Consider the following 21080-nt stretch of genomic DNA (forward strand, 5'->3'; position numbering starts at 1 on the left):
TGCAGATTTTTATCATGGTATGCGACTATACATAGCATGTATTAGGAATGCAGAGGCAAAAGCCCTGTTTTGCCTTAATAGAGTTAGAGGTGAAGGTACAATCAAGGTTCACAGGGTATTTGTATTTTAAATAGTGATTTTTGTAGAAGAGTTGGGTAGTTGCTGATTTCTATAGTAGAGATGAGAAGGGGTAATTTAGAACTCTTAGGCTGAAAGCCAAGCCTCCCTCAACGACATGTATGTCATGTAACTAGATAACATTCAGAGTAAAAGGCATGAGGGAGGTATATATGAGGAATATTTAAGATGCTGCACAGAAGCATATTCACACATGGCCTGCACAGAATTCGCTCAGTGTAGCCTTGACCTGGGTACCGACCTCCAGGGGGGTTTGTGTGCTGCTGAGTGTCTTACCAGCCAGCATTGTCTCCATGATGGACTCATTTAGCACTCATGCAGTCACATTTTGGGAGTGACCTCCACCCCCAAATTAAGAAACCGAGTGGGCAGAACACTTCCAAAGAAGATAATACGGAACAACCACAGAACCTGACTTGAACCAGACTGAACCACCATAATGGCTGAGTGATTTCTTGTGTAATATTTTTATGTTCTGGTTGTTTTGCTATTTTTAAAGTTGCTTCATTTTTGCAGAATTCCAATAATTAGGATATCAAACTAAATTGTTTTTTTACCTAATTAAACTTGCAGAAAATATATATCCCCCAAGGAACAGTATAATTAGGCAGTTTAACGACAAGAGGCACGAGCCTAATAGAGTAGTGGCATATTATCTTATGTGGCCTACAATGTGTATCAACTCAGAAGCAGCTAATTATCAACAGTAAAATGTATTATTCTGATTCTATTTTAGATAAATTAATACAAAGGGGGAAAAAACAGGTTGTTTACAAACTGGGAGAAACATTTCCTGTATCTAAAGTATATTTTTAATAAAGCTAGCAAATAGAAGTGTTCAGAAACTTTGCATCCTAAAATCGTTAAAAAAAATATTAAAAACTTCTAAAAAATATCGATATATGTACACAGTTTCGCAGAATTATTTGCATTAATGAATTTTAACGTTGTATAAACGTTAACTGGCAGCCCGGTTCTTCAAGCAGAAATACAATTAAATTGAATTAAATGACTCCTCTCTCTCAATCCCACATAAATGATCCATGCTTTATCAGATTTTTTTCTTTGCCTTAGGCTGGGGGCGGAGTGGGGTTTCCTGCAGACAGACGGAGAAATCGCGTTTGCAGGACCTGCCAGCAGGCTTTCCACTACATCCCTTTTTTCGACCTCTTTCCTTTTCATTTTCATTGACTATCAATCCTTTCGAAATCCCCCGCACCGAAATAAAACCGAATTAGTCAGAAGCTGGATGCGATTGTTTTAAGGCGCAATGGATCGTCCCCATATACAGCTGGGATTTCTTTTTATTCTCGTCTAAGACATCGGCGCTTCTGTTTAGATCCTTGGTAGTTAAAGAGAGATCAGTTTGTGAGCATGGACGAAAAGGTGTGGGCTTCCACTTTGTTTGTGGCATAGTGAATAGGAGAAAGTCCAGATGAATTAGGAAATCGTATGGACTTCTGTTATCCCGGAAGAAAATACAATAACAACAATAATAAAAAAGCAGAAAAAAATATTTTACTTTTCGTGGGATGCCCGTAACTGACTTATCGGACGACTCCCCGTGGGTTGTGGAGAAAAGCTCCGGAATATGGGCGCAAATCACTCCCACAAAACTCCCGTGTTTGATGAGGACGAAGACGGTAAGGAGCTGTCCAGCGTGCTGTTTTTGGCTCGCATGGTTCAGGTTATCCGTGTAGCGCATACATCCTCAACAATATGCTCAAAAAGCGAAAGCCTAATCGTTTTTTGTGCTTAAAAAAATGTAAAGTTTTTTCTCTGTAGTGAGATGATTTATTAATTCTACTCATCAAACATAAATGAATAACTATTTTTTCTATACATGCCATGATGGTTTCTTCGATGTTTTGGTTGTAAATCTAGTAGCCAGTTTAGCAAGACACTAGGATAATGCTAGTACGACAATTTAGATGCATAAATGTAGCGTTCTACATGGTATCTTTCTACACTGATTTTGGCTTTGACTTTTCTGAGATTTGTACTGAGATTGTATATATAGTGTGTGATTCTGAGAGTGCGTGTTTCGCTGCGATGGACTGGCATCCCATCTCGGAGGTCTTCCCCTAAGCTGCCTGGGATACGATCCAGTGTCCCTATGACGCTGTGCTGGATAAATGGCTGGAAGAAGGATGAATGTATTATTTGTAGCATGGAGTTTTCTGAAATGTATGGGTATATATCTGTATAACGGTGGATCTTGTGTCAGCAATGGTACCGATATGAGGTAACAGAAGGTGTAGGTTAAGGTAAGTGTTATTGAATTCTTGTGTATTTAGTCAGGTTTCAGTACCACAAGAACTGAAATTACTGGCCAACCTCTTCCATAGTGGGCTGTCTGAAGCAATAACAAACCTCTATCAGACTTTTTCTGTTCTGCTGTAGACTTCTTCTGGTGTTAGGCTGCATTAAAACGTAACCATAAATTGAAAAAGGAAAAAATTGTCAGTGAAGGTTGTGTGTAAAATTCTTTTTGTATTACTCCTGTCTTTGACACACACACAGACAAACACACATGTAGGGTAAACATATCCTTATGGGGACCGCTCGTTCATTTCAATGGGAAAAATGCTAACGCTAACTATGACAACCTTAACCCCTACCCTGCCCTAACCATAACCATAAGTAACCTAACAAAATACAAGAGTTTTTGCATTTTTAGTTTTTATATAGCATTCACCAATTTTTATAAAATTGAGTTTTTTTTGCAAAAAAACGGATATTTATCACGTTATGGGGACATTATGTCCCCATAAGGATAGGTAAACCCGCTCACACACACACACACACAGACACACTTCTCACCTGATCAAATCAAACTGAACTGTATTTGTAAGTCTATCAGTAAAGACAGATGAAATGCAAGGGTAGAATCTGTTATTTAACTCCTCTAAGAAAATCAAATTTTAATAAGTCGCCCACCATAGGCATAGAAAGATAACAACATATTCTTCAGAATTAATTAGGGATGAAAGCAGCAGCTGCAAAATATTGCAAGGGATGGCTGATAAAGACAGTTTATTATCAAAGAATCACACAGGTTTTTCAGCTGTAACCATGTAAGGGAACCAAATAAAAAATAAAAATAAAGTGACAAACGAGGTTAGCTGGAGGCCTATTGGGAGCAGCGAGGTGGACAAGTTGTGCTGGTGCTGAAATTCCATGTGCTTCCTCCATCTTGCTGGCTTAGGTTCGGTGGTCTTTGGACCCTGTCTTTGACGTTTGTGGGTGCTTACTTCCCGATTGGGTTAGTCTGCAGAGACATGCTACTACAGTCAACTTTCACAAAACAGCATCTGAGTAACAGAAGGGTCCAGCTCCCTATTCAGCCAGAGTGGCGAAGCCTCATTCGATGGCAGTTCACATCAGAAAGGCCATTTTCATGTTTCTTAGTGCTGAACATCCTTCTAATGCACTTTATGAAATCTCTTGTGCTTCTGTTTTAGTTTGAACATTTGAACATCAGCTATTCTGATTATTATAATATTGCGTGATTAAATTATTCAGATAAACGTTGCTTATTAACCGACGCGCGTGGTCACCTGCATTGCAGATGGCCCCTTTAGTACGTTACTCAGTGAAGAAACAGCAAGGCACATCACACAACTGAGATCTAAGAGCATGTTTTAAAAGAATAAATTATTTATGCCACACGCTGTCAGCTCTGAGCAGCAGCAAACTAAATTAAGGATACGGCAGCACTCTCAGCGTAAACGTGAAAAGCAGCTATGTAAACTGGACAACGCAAGTAAAGCCACTGCAAACGCAATAGTTCTATGCTGAGACCTCATAATATTTTTGTTCATGTTATACTGATCCTAGTTGGTTTAAAAATATACAGCGGATTTATTTGACATTTTTTTGGTATAACTCAAGTGTCTCTGAGAAACATCAGGCTTATAAATAACTGATCTTAATCAATATCTATGTATAGGTGCATTGTTGTCATGTTTAAAAGGGCTAGCGTTAACGATTTACGATATGAAGCGAACTGATACAGTTTCCCGTTGGTACTGTATTTCTGTTTGAAATACTTCTGGGCCAGGTAGCTAATTCACATGATATGGCGAAGTTTCCCTTGTTATAAACATGTACAAGTCCCATTGGATAAAAAGTGCTAAATACGCTGCTAAAATATATTACTAATGATTGATTTAACCTAAACCAGTCCAAGATTGTATTGAGGCGATAAAATATGGTAAACAGTCACTGTTTGGTTAGCGACCAGGCAGTAGCCGGAATACTTTGGAGGACGGATACATTATTCATGGCTTCACCAGGCAGCTGTCCAAGGGAAAACTGGGCAGTGCTCCTGAATTCATGCTAATCAGCTAACCTACAGGTTATTCCCTTATCAGCTGTGGAAACAGGTGCTTACAGGTAGCTAGGGAGTAGCAAACGCTACGCATATGTATAATGTAATAATCTCACCTTTGCAATATTATGAGTCTCCTGCAAGCATAGCAGAAGTACTAACTGTGTATGTGTGTGTTGGGTGTTGCCAGTTTGGCATTCATTTCTCAATTAGCATACATTCTGAGAGCGTGCTGTTTCCAGGTAAGAAGTTGAAGACTAGAGAAGCAAGGGGAGGTTAAACAAACATGTGTGAACTCAAATCAACTCTTAAAAATGCCAAAATTGACATATTTGGAGATTAACTATAATGCAGGGATGGAGTACGAGGCTCCTTCACAGCAAACGAACGATCAGCCTTGTCAAGTTCATCATCTGGAGCCTTGGAAAGCCCTCATCACAGAATCTCTCTTTTTTTAGGCCTTAGGTGAGCAGGGCAGGGAGACAAGTTCACTATGGATTCCTGCTGTTTTACCATTTAAAATAAGGGCTGAACCTGAATTGTACAAGCAATCTACTGGTGTTTTAATGAATAAGGACAGCTGTCTTTATGTTTTAAATAATTATTATTAAATAATAATAAATTCAAATAATTATTATGATTGTCTAATTATTGCAATATTTCTTATGGAAAAAAATAGCATTTTCACCTTTGGTAAATGTAGCACCATAACCATAAGTAAATGCCTTCACTCTTAACATTCAGATTCCTGTGGAGGTGACAGGCACCTCTGCATGACACCCAGGTGCCCACATGGGGGCCCTCTAGCTTTCTAGCTTCTCCGTCATTTCACAGTTACTGGATGTACAGAAGCACACCATCATCAACTTAGTAGAAGGTAACTTTAAATGGTCTTCTCGTAACACCAGTGATGTAGACTACTTTACTGTAAGAGGATCTTGTTGTGCTCCCCCCCCATGCCTCTGGCATACCTCGTGGCCTAGTCCACTGGTTCTCAATTATTTTTGCACCACAACCCAATTTTTACCATGCCAGCTCAGTGGTGACCCTCTATCCAATATAGGTCTAAATTAATGCTATGATCAAGCGTGCAGTGCACTTTGCAATTCACACCAATCAATGCCTATATAAACTTGCAAGTGTGGATGTGCCAGTGAATTTTAAATTAAGCATCGGTGTTTTGGCTTCTTGGATTGGTTGTTTTCACTATATTTGTGATAAGCAGTTGCAGACCCAAAACCCATTTATATACAGTAGGTTAAATTCAAGACTGCGGATGGGAAATCTGATCATAGGAGATTGGTTTTAAAATGCTTACATTTCCAACTCAAGTTTGGGTTGTAACCCACGGATTGAGAATCACTGGCAAGTCAGAGTTTGGGGAGTCTTATTCCGATGAATCATTGAACATACCTGTGCTGAGCCCTACTAAGCGAACATAATGTTCATTTAGTTCAAGTTGCCTTTCACTTTGTTTGTGTTGCCTGGCTACTAATGACCAGATTATGTTCTCACTCTTAGATCATTGGTACTTGCATGTTATCTTGTAGCATTGGGATTTAATGAAGCTAACTCGCATTTTTGTTTGTTTTCAAGCTGATTTTTCTTCAGTTCAACTTTGAATTTAAGGAAGATTTCATTCACTGTAATTTTATGAATTGGTTGGCACCTTTCTGTCATTTTCAGTTGGTCAGCTGTTCAAACAAACATTGTTCAGATGAAGATTGTCCTAACTACTGTATTTCTATCCAGACACTTTTTGGTATTAAAGCTTTTTTTTTTTTTTACCAAACAATGGAACTTAAACAAGAACCAAGAAATATTTAATCATACAAAGAAAGCAACACAGAGTTCCTCAGGTGTGGTGGTTAGTAACATCAGTTTATGAATTGTGCCTGGGTATCATCAAAAAGCCAAGTATTATTGGTTCAACAAGCCAGTTGAAGCAATAATACTCAAAGCTGTCACAGACCCTCCTGGGGAAATCCTAACATTTGAAGACATTCCAGTCAAAGAAAATATTTTCCCTAGGTTCGGTTCAAGGCACAACAATCTTTCTGGAGTTTGAAGGCAGTACCTTCTTGTTAGGAGAAAGGCCCTTGGTCCTCCTTTCACAGCCGTTGAACATTGTCAATGTCGATTGGATCAGTTGTTTTGGAATCCCTGTTTGATGGAGGCAGCCCGGTGTTCGTATTTGTTGAGGCGGCTTTTGTTTCTTGTTAAGATGGCCATGAGTGCATCCAAAAGAAACAGCCCTGTGTTGAGATGGATCATTCATGAATGCCCTCTTTCAGGGAGGAAACGGTGCATGCCGGGGGAAGTGACCCGACGCGTGCTTCTGCCTGAGGGATAGAGGCCTGCCTTTTGATGCAGCTGGAGACACAGATGGCAGCCGTCAGCTCGACTGCGTTCGGCCTGTTGCTAGGAGAGAACACAACTGGGACAAGAAATCAATACACTGATGTCCTGACCAAGCAACCACTCACTGCTACAGGATGTTTTGGAGCCAAAGGAAGCTCAATTACAGGTCCCTAAACCTTGTTAAAGATGAGGAGGCTGCGATGGATATCATGGCGCATTTGTTGGAGATTCATGAAAGGGACGGGGATTGTAGGACAGAGCGACAGGAAGACATCAGCCCTTATTCTGGATATTCATTTTCAAACTGACATCACTATCCCCTTTCTTTTCCATACAGGTGACATCTCTTGGTCCCAGACACATGCCAGATATTTATGTGCAGTGCTCTGGCTATTGTGAGATGGGCAATATTAGGATGTACAAACTGTCTGGTCCCTTGGGTGTCATTACATGTTTCTGTTTGTACTGGATCTCAGGCACCTCTCCTGTTAGAGGGTGAGAGGGTTTTACAGCTCTCACTGGTGTGCCGGTGTTTATCAGGTAAAGCACAGTCCTCCACTTCAGGGCAGAGTGCTAAATCTGCAGGAGGAGAGAGGCAGTCGTCATCTCACATCACCAGGGGTGTCACTGAGACAGAGCCAAACTACTAACAGCCACCAAAGTAAAGCATTGAGCAGCTAAGACATTGATATACAAGGATGGGTGGTCAAAGGGCCAGAACCAGGAGCGCTGGCTCTCAAAAACACTGACAGTCACTGTGACTGGAGCTTTGATAACTTGAAGTACATGCATACTGGGGACCTGGGAGTTGCCAGACCTGGACACTGACAGGGTGAACCTCAAGAGCCAGTGGATCAGGAGTTGTGACACCAGACTCTCCCTCATTTTATGAACAACCCATTCATGCTAGGGCCATATATTTCAGCTGTTCTGAGCTGGAAGTCTGTCCCTCGTCTTACTGCCATGTCACGTCAGTCTTGTTTATATTCAGTAAACCTGTAGGTCAGTGTTGTTGCAAAAGCAAAATATAAGCAGGTTTATTTTTCCATGTCCTCTAATATTAGGCAGCAGTCTCTAGAAAGATCTTCAGACTCACCTGGATCTTCCCCTCCATGTGGGCAGATGAATTCTACTCTTTCACATATAGTATCTGTTTTCATCCACTGTGTAGGTGTACGTATTGTTTCTGTGTGGCAGCCATATTCTAGCCTCAGTCTCACATCTTAACCCCCCACTTATCTTTTCTTGACCAAATGGGAGCAGCTGAAGGTGCATTATGAGTGGCAAGTGCAATACGGGCATTGATAAGTCACCACCATCTGCTGTAACCTGGATTGCATTTCCCGGACAGTCATTTCCGTTTCTCTTTTTCCTCGGCGGGCATTTAAGTGCCCACGAGGTCGGATATAATAGCATTTAGACGTTTGATGATGCATTAACACTGATACTTCAACACCAAGCTCCAAAAATTTGATACACACACACTTTCTTCCGGCTACACAGGGCTGTGGGTGAGGGGGCAGATCTGTAAATTGCTTCCTTATGTCATGAGTACCTCCCTTAATGCTTGCTTGACTGACTGCAGTAAAATGTGCTTAAATTCACAATTCAGAATTGTAACTCCCCCCCCCCCCATCTACCAACTTGCCAACAACACGAGGGAATGTGTTTCTTACTAGGGTTGCAAGGGAAATGTGTCCTTAGTATTTAAATCTGCACTATGAGTGACTTGCACTGACAGTGAGTTATTTCATTTAATATTTTTATGAAAAGTCACAGTGTAACATGAGACCGCAGCACACATGGCACATTCTTGCATCTGCATCACCTTATTGGCCACACGGCTTCAAGCTTGGTGCAAAGCTGAAGCAGAAATGTTAGCTTCTTTAAGCCTTGTGCCTGTGTATCATACTATTACACTCAAACTGTCTTTTTTCCTTTTCAAATATTCTTTTCCTTCTTGATTTGATAGGTATCCTCATGCACCAAGCGGATTACCTTCTATGAGGTGCCAAACCTGACAAAATGAGACAAAATGAGACATTTGGGAGCAAATTAATATATGTGAGAGCAAATCATAGTTTATCTATTTTAAAATAGTAGTTTAATACCCAAGCTTTAACTGTTTTATGAGCACGGTTTCAATGATTCCCATTGCTCACTTGCCTCTTTCCCCATCATCATAAAAATAGGCAGCGTGTGGCTCAGTGGGCTAAGCCTGTGTACCTATAATCAGAAGGTTGCCAGTTCAAACCCAACCTCAGCGTGTCTGTGGGTCCTTAAGAAAGGCCCTTAACCCCCTGGGTGCTACTATGGGCAGCTGCCCTTTGTAGACAACTTGCTCTACAAAGAGTAAGCTGTGGGAGACATAAAAACAATTCCCCCATGGGAGCAATAAAGTGTCTATTACTATTATGCTATTTTCATGTTGATGTGGGGAACAAGCAAGTGGGTAAAAAGTGAATGCATGCTCATAACAAACAGTTAAAGCTTCATTATTAAATTATCATTATTATTATAAGCCAGCTAAACCATGGGTTTCTTTTAACCTAGCTACCTGTCAATGTCCCTTTTCATCTTCTAGTAATGTGTTGGTCCCGTCTGAGAGCTGATTTATTTTCTTTTTCTTTTCGTTTGTTAATTAATACAAGACAATAATAGGATCAACTATTCGCATCACTACTGCACCATTCATGCTAATGGTGTCATGCCCTGTATTGTCTCCTTATTGTGGCTCTAATGAGCCACGCCTGTTCTGTGTGCATCTTACCTCTCGTTTCTGCCCTTGTGTGGATCACTCCAGCTGCCTCTCATTTGCTCCTTCATCAGTCCTGGATAAAAGGGCTTCCCAGTCCTGTGCTCCCCAGTCCTGTCATTGAAGTCATTCCATGTGTGTACTCCAGAGTTTTTCCCGTGTTAACCTACCTGTTTGACCCCTTGTGGTCTGCCTTGTTTTGCCCGGTTTCTGTGTTTATTTCAATAAAGCCCTTTTTCATGTTTGTTTTCTTAAAGGCAGATTGAGCAGGATTTGCTAGAAAGTGTTGCATGAATTACCTTCAAGGTATGGCAACTTTACAATAAATTTCATAAATTCAACATATTAAATTTACTGACAAAGCAGAGGGATATTACAGATCATTGACATTAGGCCTGGCAGTACGAGTAATTTAGTGCTGCTAAACCTAGTCTTACACATGCAAAATAAAATATTATTGGTAGTATGTCTAAGTCTGAATCTGACCCAAATCTTGCCCTATCATTATTTTAGTGATTATTTCACAGATAAGCCTAGCAACCCTCACCCCCTAAAAAAGAAAAAGAAAAATGAACAGCTCTCGGAAAAGAATCGAGCCATAAGATCCAGCTCCTTTCAAAGAGCTGTTATTCCCATCACTAAAATGGAATGGCTCTCTAAAAAGAGCCTGAATTCCCATCACTATCATCTGCTATCTTTGTCTTCTGGAGAAGCTTTTCATAATGGACAGTCAGTTACAAAACTAGGAGCCATCAGCCAATAGCATTTGCTGACAGAACTGGCGATGAGCCCCTCCCCAAACTACCAATACTCAAATGCAAAAATCTTATTTGAGTGCAGAGAGCTGCTGAAGGTAATCCGCTTGGTGCACGAGGATATCTATCAAATCAAGAAGGAACAAAAACATTCAAGGAATAAAGACAATTTGAGCGTGATATTATGATACACGCGATTATTCTTTCTGTGCTTGTGAGTTTAACATTTGCGTATGTAAATGGGATACTTACACCCGCAAAATGTTTAAACTTCCTGGATTATATTTTTCACATTATGTTTTATTGCCTTTTAGTTTTGACATTGATGTGATGCCATAATAGAAGATAGATAAATGTATATATGCTTGAGAATGTGTGTGTGTAGATGTGTGAGCAGAACTGCCACGTGTGTCAGTGTTTGTACTTGAACATTGATGCTTTCAGACGTTTGAACCTTGGTGTTTGTGCTGATCTCTCTATAGATACAAAGCAGATGCGTCTCCATCTCGGCTAACACTGCAAACAGCAATTGACCTGTTTAAATTCTTCTCCCTAATGTTGTTGTGGGAGGAGACTACGATATGTGGTGTTTTCACAGCGGAGGAAGCCAAGTTTGTGATGTCACAAAAGATGGCCATGGTAGTAATGGAAACCCTGTGAGTTTAGCAAAGTTTAATACTTAATCTTCACACACTCAGAAACATTTCAGATCTAAAAATCCATATTTTATTCTTTATATGGCTTTGGTTGCTGGCCTGTCTGAAATGTGAAGGCCACCCACTGCCTGTAACTGAATGCAGGCATTGTCTTCCTCCTGAAGAATTGGAAGGTGTTTAAGATGCTGGGCAGACAGCGTACATGGAGGCATGACCTTCCTTGAACCCCTTCGCCTGTATGATATTCTGCACTGGGAACGAATATGAGGCCAACACAGGTTTAATTGCCTTTTGGGATTCAACATCTTTCCTCTTAACAGGTGTCTCCATTAATGGGAGGAATATTCACACAGATGCATCCGTACAAATACACACAAGCCGGCTGATTTTACACACCTTATCGGCTTCATCTCGCTCAGCTACCCCACAGGAGCACGTCTTCAATGAGCTGAGATCCTTCTCCACTCCCATGAATAAATGAAACCCCGCCCCCTCCCCCCCCCCCCCCCCCCCAACTCCCTGCAACAGCCCCAGAGGCACCAGAGGCAGTTGGCTTTCTCACCAGTGAGATATCAAAGACCTCATTTTCAGAGCGAAGTGGAGGGTGGGGGGGGGGGGGGTGGAACATCTAAAGTGGTAAGAAAAACAGCAGCTCCGTTGGGGAGTGAGCTTCTCCCGGTCTCATTTCCTCTTTACCTTTTTATTACTGGGGGAGGCTGCGCAGCTCACTTCATCCCACGCCAGTGCCAGATCAGTGGTTTGTCGCTCGCTTGATGTCAGGTGAGGCAGTCGACTTTGTCATTTGGGTTGTTCTGGCCCCTTCAGGGCCAGAAGTGACTCGCAGAAGTGAGGATGCATGTGGTGGCCTCTATAGCTTCGCATCTGCCCAGCACACTAATGACATAAACAGACACACACCTCAAACATCCCTGTATACAAGTCTGATCTACTCTTTCTTACCTATTACGTGTCTATATGCCTATAGTCAGATAAAAAATAAACAATTGCTCCTCCACTTCAGAAGGGGGTGAGAGAACCCCTCGTTCTATGTCATGCCATGTCATGTGATCCTTTTCCTCATCCTTACCTCGTGAGTGCACATGAATGAATCTCATCATTTTGGTCAGTAGTGCTTAGCATTTAGGTCACCAGGGTAACATTTCCTTGGCGCAGGCAGTCTAAACCTCTGAACCCCGCATGCAGACTATGTATTTGAAATGTTCGAGGCATATTCTTGGTCGGGTTGGGTGCGTATTATTAATTTCTGTGATGCTGAAAGCCTTTGAAAATATGGTTCTCATACTTTCAAACCTAGATATAATTCGACCCATCTTTGCTCATTGTTCTACAGTTAATAGAGCTGGCAGTGCCCTGTCACGTAGTCCTGTAATGTTTCACATTACAGTATTAATGCCTGTCTGCATAATTACAGGGTAAACATTCAACCAATTAAAATTCATTGGAGATTATTGCGATCGTCAGTTCAGAAGCAAATGCATCACTTTCAGCCTGATGGTTTTTCTGTATTTTTATATCAGTGTGCTTATCTTGCAGTATAACCCACTTCTACAGCACAAAATTCACACAATCAGCTGCCTTTTGATCAAACCATATAGCTAGCAGTGATTCCCCTAAAGTCTTTGATTACCGTTCTTGTTCCTTAATGGCTTTTCCTGCCGCCCAAAATTTTTGAGTCATTTATTTTGTTGTATAAAAATCTCATCTTGACGTGGAATGTATTATATATATTAAAATTAACTTTGAATGCCTTTCATTTTCTTCCAGTTAACTTTGACCACTTCCAGATTCTCAGAGCCATTGGGAAGGGAAGCTTTGGGAAGGTGAGTGAACAATGATCCTCTGACAGCCAAAACGCACTAGAATAGCACTTCCGACAGTGTCAAGAGGAGAACTGTGTATCTGCCCATTCATAGATATGCTGTGTTGCCAATCTATATGCTGTGTGGAGTCTATTAGATTTTCCACCAAATCTGAATGACTTACATTGGAGAAAAACACCTGAAGAACATTCAGAGCCTTGGTGTTAATTATGTGGCATAAATTAGTGCTGGGCCATTGTTTTACTTCCATAGCGGTAATGAGTGACTGAACCACACAGTAAGACTCTGTGCTAAAGTTTGGTGCTGATCTCCTGTCCGCCATCCATCTCGACTGACCTTACATGGAAACATCATGTTTAATTATGGCTGTAAAAAGAAAATTGTGACCATAATTAGTCAAAATAGTGTGGTACCACGCAATGCAGTATTTGATAATGGATCTCAGAGTATAAATAAACATACAGTGTAGCACTGTAGCAGACAGCACAGTCTTTGTGCGTCACTGTCACTGCCCAAGTCACATCTTTCCGTGACGTTGTCAGTACTTGACGTTGACTGCCTGGCAAAGGAAGCTCTCTAGAGCTGCAACAAATGGCTTACCGCAGTACAAATGGCTTCTGCGCTCCACACAGTTGGGTAACAAAGGGCAGCTCGTTAGGGATATTTGGCACGGTCGCCATGGTGATGTACACACGTCAACTCCCTGTCGCTTGAATTGAGACTTTGAAAGGAGATGACGGCAGGAATGAGTGGCTAGAGAGGGTTCCGTCACAGTTTGAATCAGCCGTGGACATATTGTCGCTCATGCACACACACACACAAGCACCGCACACACACACACATACACACACAAACACACAATTTTTCATAACATTGAGATTCCAGTTGTGGAGGCTGAAAAAAATGTTCTTATCACATTGTGGGAAAATTTGGTCCCCATGATGTAATATATACATGATCTCACACACACACACACACACACACACACACACACACACACACTATATATATATATATATATATATATATATATAGTCATTCTTTCATTTGCTTACTGTCAGCAAAATGAAAATGTGCTTCATTAAGTGAATTGTTGACAATATACTGAATCTATTCTGGGGCAATTCAAATTAAAATTAGAAAATTAGATGGTGAGCAAGACTGGCAAAACCTCATCAGCAATGAGATTCTTAAACAAACACAGATACAAAAGCACAAGCTTCAGCATTTCCATAACAAGGCGGACACCCATGCTGACACCTACCTGCATCCACCTTACACCAATTCACACACACCATGTAACCCATGCACAAATGAACTCATTCACGAATACAAAAACCACACCACGAACACAAAACTCATGTTATGTACAAGTCTCTTCTTCCATTTTCTGTTTATGGGGTAACACAGGGGCCATGACTGTCCCTGTAGCGTGTTTCAGTATCTTTTCATTTTATCTTCATGTTTCCACACTATACTGGGTTGACCCAGGTCTCATGCCACATATATGACCCTGATAAAAGACATGCATCCCTAACTAACTGCTTCTGTCACATTCATCTGGTTTCACTCATCACCTTGACATCATGAATGAAGTAAAGCCCGAATTAGAGGATACCTGAAAGATGAAATGCACACTTGGTGACTAGTGTGCCAAGTCACACTGCAGCTCACAACTGCAGAGCTAGTCATCCTCTATCAATGTATGCAAAGTCCTCTGAGTCATTACTGTGGAAAGACACAGTGAGACTATCTTGCTGGCATTCAATCAAGCAAGATTTCCATTATTGTGGCTGTTCGCCCTACCATGACCAACAATGGTTTTGTTGTATTATTTTCATCAGGATCAATTATTGAATTGTTATGCTCACTGTGATAAATAATGACATGCTTGATTTTCAATTCTGTCCATTCAGGAAATTGCAGTTTTTTCTTGCTTGCCCCCTTGATGTTCGATAAATCATAATCGTTGCCGTCTTCAGCTTTGTTCACAATGGGAGACGCCTTCTTCTAGTACTTTTTCTTGTGCTGTATGGGGCCAGGCATACTGTGTTGTAAGTACATGGAAGAAAATGAAACGCTGTTCTGTTCTGATGATATGTGAACCTCTGCCTTGCCCTTTCTAAATGACATGGCTGAATGTGTATTGGAGTACAGCCTACACAAGGACATGAAGCTTTTTAGAAATGAAACGTGTGTATACCACCGGTGCAGGCATCAAAAACAGAACAAGTTAGATATCAGAATTCAAAGCGATTATGCTAAGAATTATGGTCCCTTGCTGCTGGTTTTATGGATGCGTGTGTGTGTGGGTGTGTGTACGTGTGTGTGTATATTTATTTTGATAGCTGACAATCGGTCCATCAAGGCCCCTGCCTTTGACTGCCACCTGATCTACATTGCACCCCCATGGCTCCCCCTGCAGGTGGTGGCCCACAGGAGGGCGGATCCATGTTATTTTTTCCGGCAATGCCTGGCTGGGCCCTATGGAGGAAGGCCCAGCCACCAGGCGCTACCTCTCGAGCTCCTGCCCCAGGCATGGTTCCAGGGCGAGGCCTTGGTCTCCCCAATCCAGATGGGATAACATGCTCCTGTATTGCAATCATCATAGGAGTCTGTTTGAACCGCACTTACTCTGGCCACTCACCTAGGACCAATTTGCCTTGGGAGACCCTACCTGGGGCAATTGCCCCGGACAACATAGCTCCTAGGATCATGGAGGCACACAAACCCCTCCAACACGATAAGGTGGTGGTTCATGGAGGGGTAGAGGAAGTAGAGCTGGAAGACTTGAAGGATGATTTGCCCATCTCTGGGGCTGAGGTCAGTGAAATAGTCAAACAACTACTTGGTGGTAGGACTCTAGGGGTGGATGAGATTCACCCTGAGTTCTTGAAAGCCCTTGATGTTGTTGGGCTGTCTAGGCTGACATGCCTCTTCAACATTGCATGGGTATCGGGGAGAGTGCCTTTGGATTGTCAGACTGGGGTGGTGGCCCCAATATTCAAGAAAGGGGACCAGAGGATGTGTTCCAACTTTAGGGGGATCACACTCCTCAGCCTCCCTGTGAAGGTCTATGCCGGGGTACTGGAGAGGAGGGTCCGTCTGTTGGTCGAACCTCGGATCTAAGAGGACCAATGCGGATTCTGTCCTGGTCACTGAACAGTGGACAATCTCTTTACCCTCGCAAGGACACTGGAGGGTTCATGGGAGTTTGCCCAACCAGTCTACATGTGTTTGTGAACTTGGAAAAGGCATATGAGCATGTCCCTTGGGGGGCCCTATAGGGGGGGCTCCAGGAGTTGAGGAATGAGTTCCGTGGTCGCGGGCCATCAGCCAAGGATAAGAGTTTGCAACGTATGCCACGAGCCTGATACTCTCAGGGCGTACACATACACACACTATGGGCAATTTAGCCTGTCGTAGGAAACCAAAGTATCTGCAATAAAGGTGCACAGCTTGGGGAGAAGATGAATACTCCACACACATGGAGTGGAGGTGCCAGGGCTGACCACTGAGCCATCATTCCATCCATCTGTGCATCAATTTTTCAATAGAGAGTAAACAGGGATCTAGAGCCTATTCCAGTCAGTATAGGACAAAGGCAGGGGTACCGCACTGAATGGGATAGCAGTCTGAGATGCCACGCTGCGCATAATTTTAATAGTGATCATTACAATAGTATAGTAATTGTTTTGTTCAAAAACATGGTGGGTTGCTTCTTCTTACAAAGGGAAAACAAATCAGACAGTAATCATTAACGTCTTTCAGGGGCAGCGACGTGATAATATCTCGCTGAGCATCAATAGAGGGAGATGTGTAGAGGTGGGTCTCAATGTAAACGGACAGAGGGCTCGATTCTGTGCAGGGGATGGGTCACTGAGATAAGACTTTTGTAGGGTTGAGTTCTGAGGTTCAAACTCAGGTGAAGGACATGAAGATAATAATAATAAAAACAAAGAAATAGAAGAGAATAAATCATTTAATCTCCCTGCCCCTCCCTCATCATGGGCCGGCGGTTAACACCAGTTCTCAGGCTCTCAGCATATGATTGCTTGGCAGCAGCTTTGCTGCCTAGATGTGTGTGTCTGTGTGTGTTTGTGCTAAGTGGGATGTAAACGGGGGAGATTCAACTGTTAGATTTTGCTCATAGATACAGGAGGCTACTTGTACCCTGAGTCTGGGAGTATTTACATGTCAGCTAATTGGCTAAGCTAAGTGACGCTAATGTCACTGCGAGCCAAGTGTCAGCACATCGTGGCGATTTATGGCACTCGGGTACAATAACAGCGAGTGTCAGGTTTAATGGAGGTCCTGCAGATTCTTCACTTCATCCTTAAAAGGGGAAACAAACCTTTTGAACAGCAAATTGGGTTATTATTTCTACAAACCTTACTGCTCTCAAGTGGGTGAAATCCTACTTTGTAGCTAATGAGGCAGCTTTCAGCTACAGGGTTTGTGTTTAACAATACAGTTATTCATTACACGAACCTCTAACTAAAACTCTTATGGTTTATTTTTTTTAGAATGAAAATTAGATTTAGAAATAAAAGTGCAGTTTGGAGGTGGGGAGGACCTTTAAATGGGGGGGGGGGGTGAAATGTGCATGAAGGACGTCGACCTTTGGTCTTTGCTCCACCCAGGTATGTATCGTGCAGAAGAGGGACACCAAAAAGATGTACGCCATGAAGTACATGAACAAGCAGAAGTGCATCGAGAGGGACGAGGTGCGCAATGTCTTCAGGGAGCTGCAGGTCATGCAGGGCCTGGAACACCCATTTCTTGTCAATCTGTGGTGAGTTGGACCCTCCCCCCCCCCCCCCCCCAGCCTCGCATCTGAATTCTGAGCCTCAAAGACCAACCTTCTTTGCTGCATATTGTGTCATTGTACTTGAAAATGGTTTCAAGGGCTGCCAAAGTAATGTAAGCTTATCCTTCTTATTGCCTTTAGTCAACGTATCCGAACCTTAGAAATCATGCAAAAGATCTACATTGGATGCAATCCAATGCTGCAGTAGGAAAGACTGGAAAAGACAATTCAGACAACTCAAACACAGACTGTTTATCATCATGAGGCTCCTGCACCGTCTGCCAGAGCATCTCCAAGTGATTGTAGTGCCTTTCAGGCTCTCGTCAGTGCAGAGTCTGCTGTATAAATCCGCAGGAAGCTAAAAACAGCAACTTAAATTCTTACCTCACAGATCTGCACAGGCCTGCATTTTTGACCTGGACAAAATTGGCAGTTTTGCCATGGAAACCAAAGAGGGCAGACAGCCAAGCCCTGCTGGGGCAGGTCTATAAACCCCAACACTCATCAGTTCTGGATAGAGTGCAAATCTGTGTGACTTCCTATGTCCTACTTCTATCTATCTATCTATCTATCTATCTATCTGTCTGTCTGTCTATTTGTCTGTCTGTCTGTCCGTCTGTCTGTCTCTTTTTTTCGCTTGGATTGGGGAGGGGGATTGTTTTGCTTCTACCCACAATGCCTTTACTGGGCTGTCAGAACACGTCTACAAAATGTTTTTGGGGGGGATCCCTGCACCATTGATAACTGGCCATGGATCAAGCTGTTGCCAGCACTTTCCTCACAGAAGGACTCCAGTTCAGGGTTTCTGTTTGTTTTTGTCTTTATTACAAACCTTATTCTGAGGACAAAGAGCTCAGATGTCTGTTGCTGATGTTTATCTGTCACTTTCAAAAGCCTTTCTTGTATTGTGATGAGACAAAAATTTGAGAACCAAGACCACATTCTACCCACAGATATAATGTTAGGCTTTTCAAATAGAATTATTCATTTAAATCATAATCCTTTAAAGTAAGGGTATTTTTAAATCATGATAAGAGTGGGGGTTTGCATGTAAGGCATTTTGGCCTGGGAATGTGGTTGCATGTAATATGCTGATCAGACGTTCTGATGTGGACGTATAGCGATAAGGGACAATCCTGGAAGTTTTGGGAGGTGACCTCCCCGTGGTCAATCTCTTGCAGAGGAAAAAACACAATGACTTTTGATTCTGGGTGGGGTGGGGAGGGGGTGTGGATATAGATGGATGTAGAGCCTCAATCACTGGATTAAGAGAAGATGGGGTGCGATTCCTGAGGCTGGCTTGGGGGGGGGGGGGAGCCTGGCCTGTGGATGACAAGGCACCCTCACTGTGTGGGTACAGAAGCGGTTAAGGCACCAGAGTCTGCGCCCGGTCAGGTCTGGGGCTCGATCCCAGATGGGATCCCCGCTGTTGAGCTCTGTTTCTCATCGTATGGAGCATGCTTCTTACGTTATGTAACCAGACGTTTTAGAACGGACTAGAGTTTTAAAATGCATAGCTCTCTAGTTGCTCAAGCTTGCTTTAAAACGCTTGATCGACCAGCCATGGGCTGATGAGGCAGGATGCAGGAAGCCAGACCTGTCATGTGATGGCAGGGAAGAGTCTCCCTTTCCACACAGGTCCTTTCCAGGGTGACAGACTCAGCGCATCAGGCTTTGATCCTGACTGCCTCCCAGCCAGTGATTAGGGCCTGCTGATGGCCCCCTCCTGGGAACACAGCAGCTCAGGGAGACAGCAGCCTGCACTGATAGGTGGCCTCCGAAGCCCTGATGCTGGCCCAGTGGGTCAAGCTGCCACCAGGAGGCACATACTCAGGACTCTCTTGAAGCTGCACCTGGCCTTTAGTCAGCAGACTCACTATCCTTCTATATACTTAGCAGTGACTTACACAGCTTTTGGGGTCAGAGAGAGCAAAACAAGCCTCTCTGTGGCAGTTAGGGTCAATGATTTGGGTGACAAGGGCAGCCATGGCATTCAGGCTGACAACCTTCCAGACATACATCTACCCCTCTGAGCTACACACAGCCCCCATCACCATTCCACTCTTAGGGCTTCCCCACAGAACCTCTCTTGTTATGGCGGAGCATAATGGAAGGACGATCCACACAGCGGCTCTCAACAAATAGGGTTTAAAGAAACCTACATCATGATGTCAGTATAACAGTGCACTCTGTAGGTATACATACATGTGTGTGTGTGTGTGTGTGTGCTACAGTTTATGTACAGTGTGTAACTGTATAAAGTATATCTACTGTATAGTATGAAATGCAAGTGGAATACTGTAATATGAAACATTACAAAAAGTTTACAGCATTACAATACAGTACACATTGTTGGACTGTATACCTGTTTTCTCAAAAAAATGTTTGAATGACTGAGGACACAGTTGTTCTCCCAACATTCGGCTGCACCCTTTGACCAGCTTCGGTCATTGTAAGGACATGATTGAGGATTTAGTCCACAATTGTGACCCTTATTTCATCAGGAACGCGCCTCTGTTCTTGGCCTCTTCCACCTCTTCCTGTTTTGCCTCCCTACCCTTCCACCATGCAGCCTTACTCCTCTTCTTACCGGCTGTTAATCCTGTTCATTTCCTTTTTGCTCTACCATTGTCAAATTGTAACATGCTGCTGTGCTCTGTCGATGTACGCTTGCCAAAGTTCCTGAGATGCACCTCTGAGGTATTTTAGAGGACTGGTTGATCACTGGTCAACTGAGAGAAATTCATGACACATTTACAAAAAAAAAAAAAAAACTGTAATAGAGATCTATAGAAAATACGCGTGACAGATTATGACAATTTTGACAACCATTTTGCATGTAATGACTTATACAATTAACTAATGCCTAGATGTTTTAGGGGGTAGGGCTATTCAACAGAGAACCGTTATAATACATTTTGATCAATATGACGTAACCGATTGATAATGTAGGAATCAGCAGATGATTGTATATAATCATTTTCAGTACTGTGCCAAAGCATTTGCAATTTGAGCAAATGAATGAGACTTCATATTTATGCGCACAAGTGACTTGATGATGTGGAGATTGTACAGGTAGTTATGAGAATTTCATTTCTGATCTGAGAAATGTATCAAAGCAACTGAAATAACCTATTACAAGAAGCACAACAATAAGCAGGGCATAAGAATATCAAGGAGGGTGAGGCTGGTCTCTAGCCAGCCTCAAACCCATGATGATGTCCACTTAGCCCATTAAGCCACACAATGGCGAAGAATGAGGAAGAAGGGAACACATTAGGTACTAAGGACATAGGATGGCCTGCTGGCCAAACAGGGAACAGACATGGGGCAGGGACTAATCCTGACACTTCCTATTACCGGTAGCATCATAGATGATTGTACACGCCACTAAGGGGGACTTCAGCCACCCTAAAAATGTGATTGTTAGG

At 42.6% G+C, this 21080-nt stretch overlaps 1 protein-coding gene across 2 annotated transcripts in view; it reads left to right on the forward strand.

The window, feature by feature from the left end:
* Positions 1-1223: 1223 nt before the first annotated feature.
* The window catches only part of LOC111837675 (serine/threonine-protein kinase 32B), a 54129-nt gene continuing 34272 nt past the window's right edge, over positions 1224-21080 (forward strand). The window contains exons 1-3 of one of the 2 annotated variants that reach the window (XM_023799931.2): positions 1224-1781; positions 12784-12839; positions 17483-17634. In XM_023799931.2, the coding sequence (XP_023655699.2) occupies positions 1730-1781; positions 12784-12839; positions 17483-17634 (260 nt within the window). In that variant the 5' untranslated portion in view covers positions 1224-1729. Of the gene's footprint in view, positions 1782-10597; positions 10999-12783; positions 12840-17482; positions 17635-21080 lie in introns of those variants that run through there. The other variant, XM_072718545.1, reaches the window with a different exon arrangement.

The sequence above is a fragment of the Paramormyrops kingsleyae genome, chromosome 12, assembly GCF_048594095.1.
Source record: "Paramormyrops kingsleyae isolate MSU_618 chromosome 12, PKINGS_0.4, whole genome shotgun sequence".
Taxonomy (NCBI): Eukaryota; Metazoa; Chordata; class Actinopteri; order Osteoglossiformes; family Mormyridae; genus Paramormyrops; species Paramormyrops kingsleyae.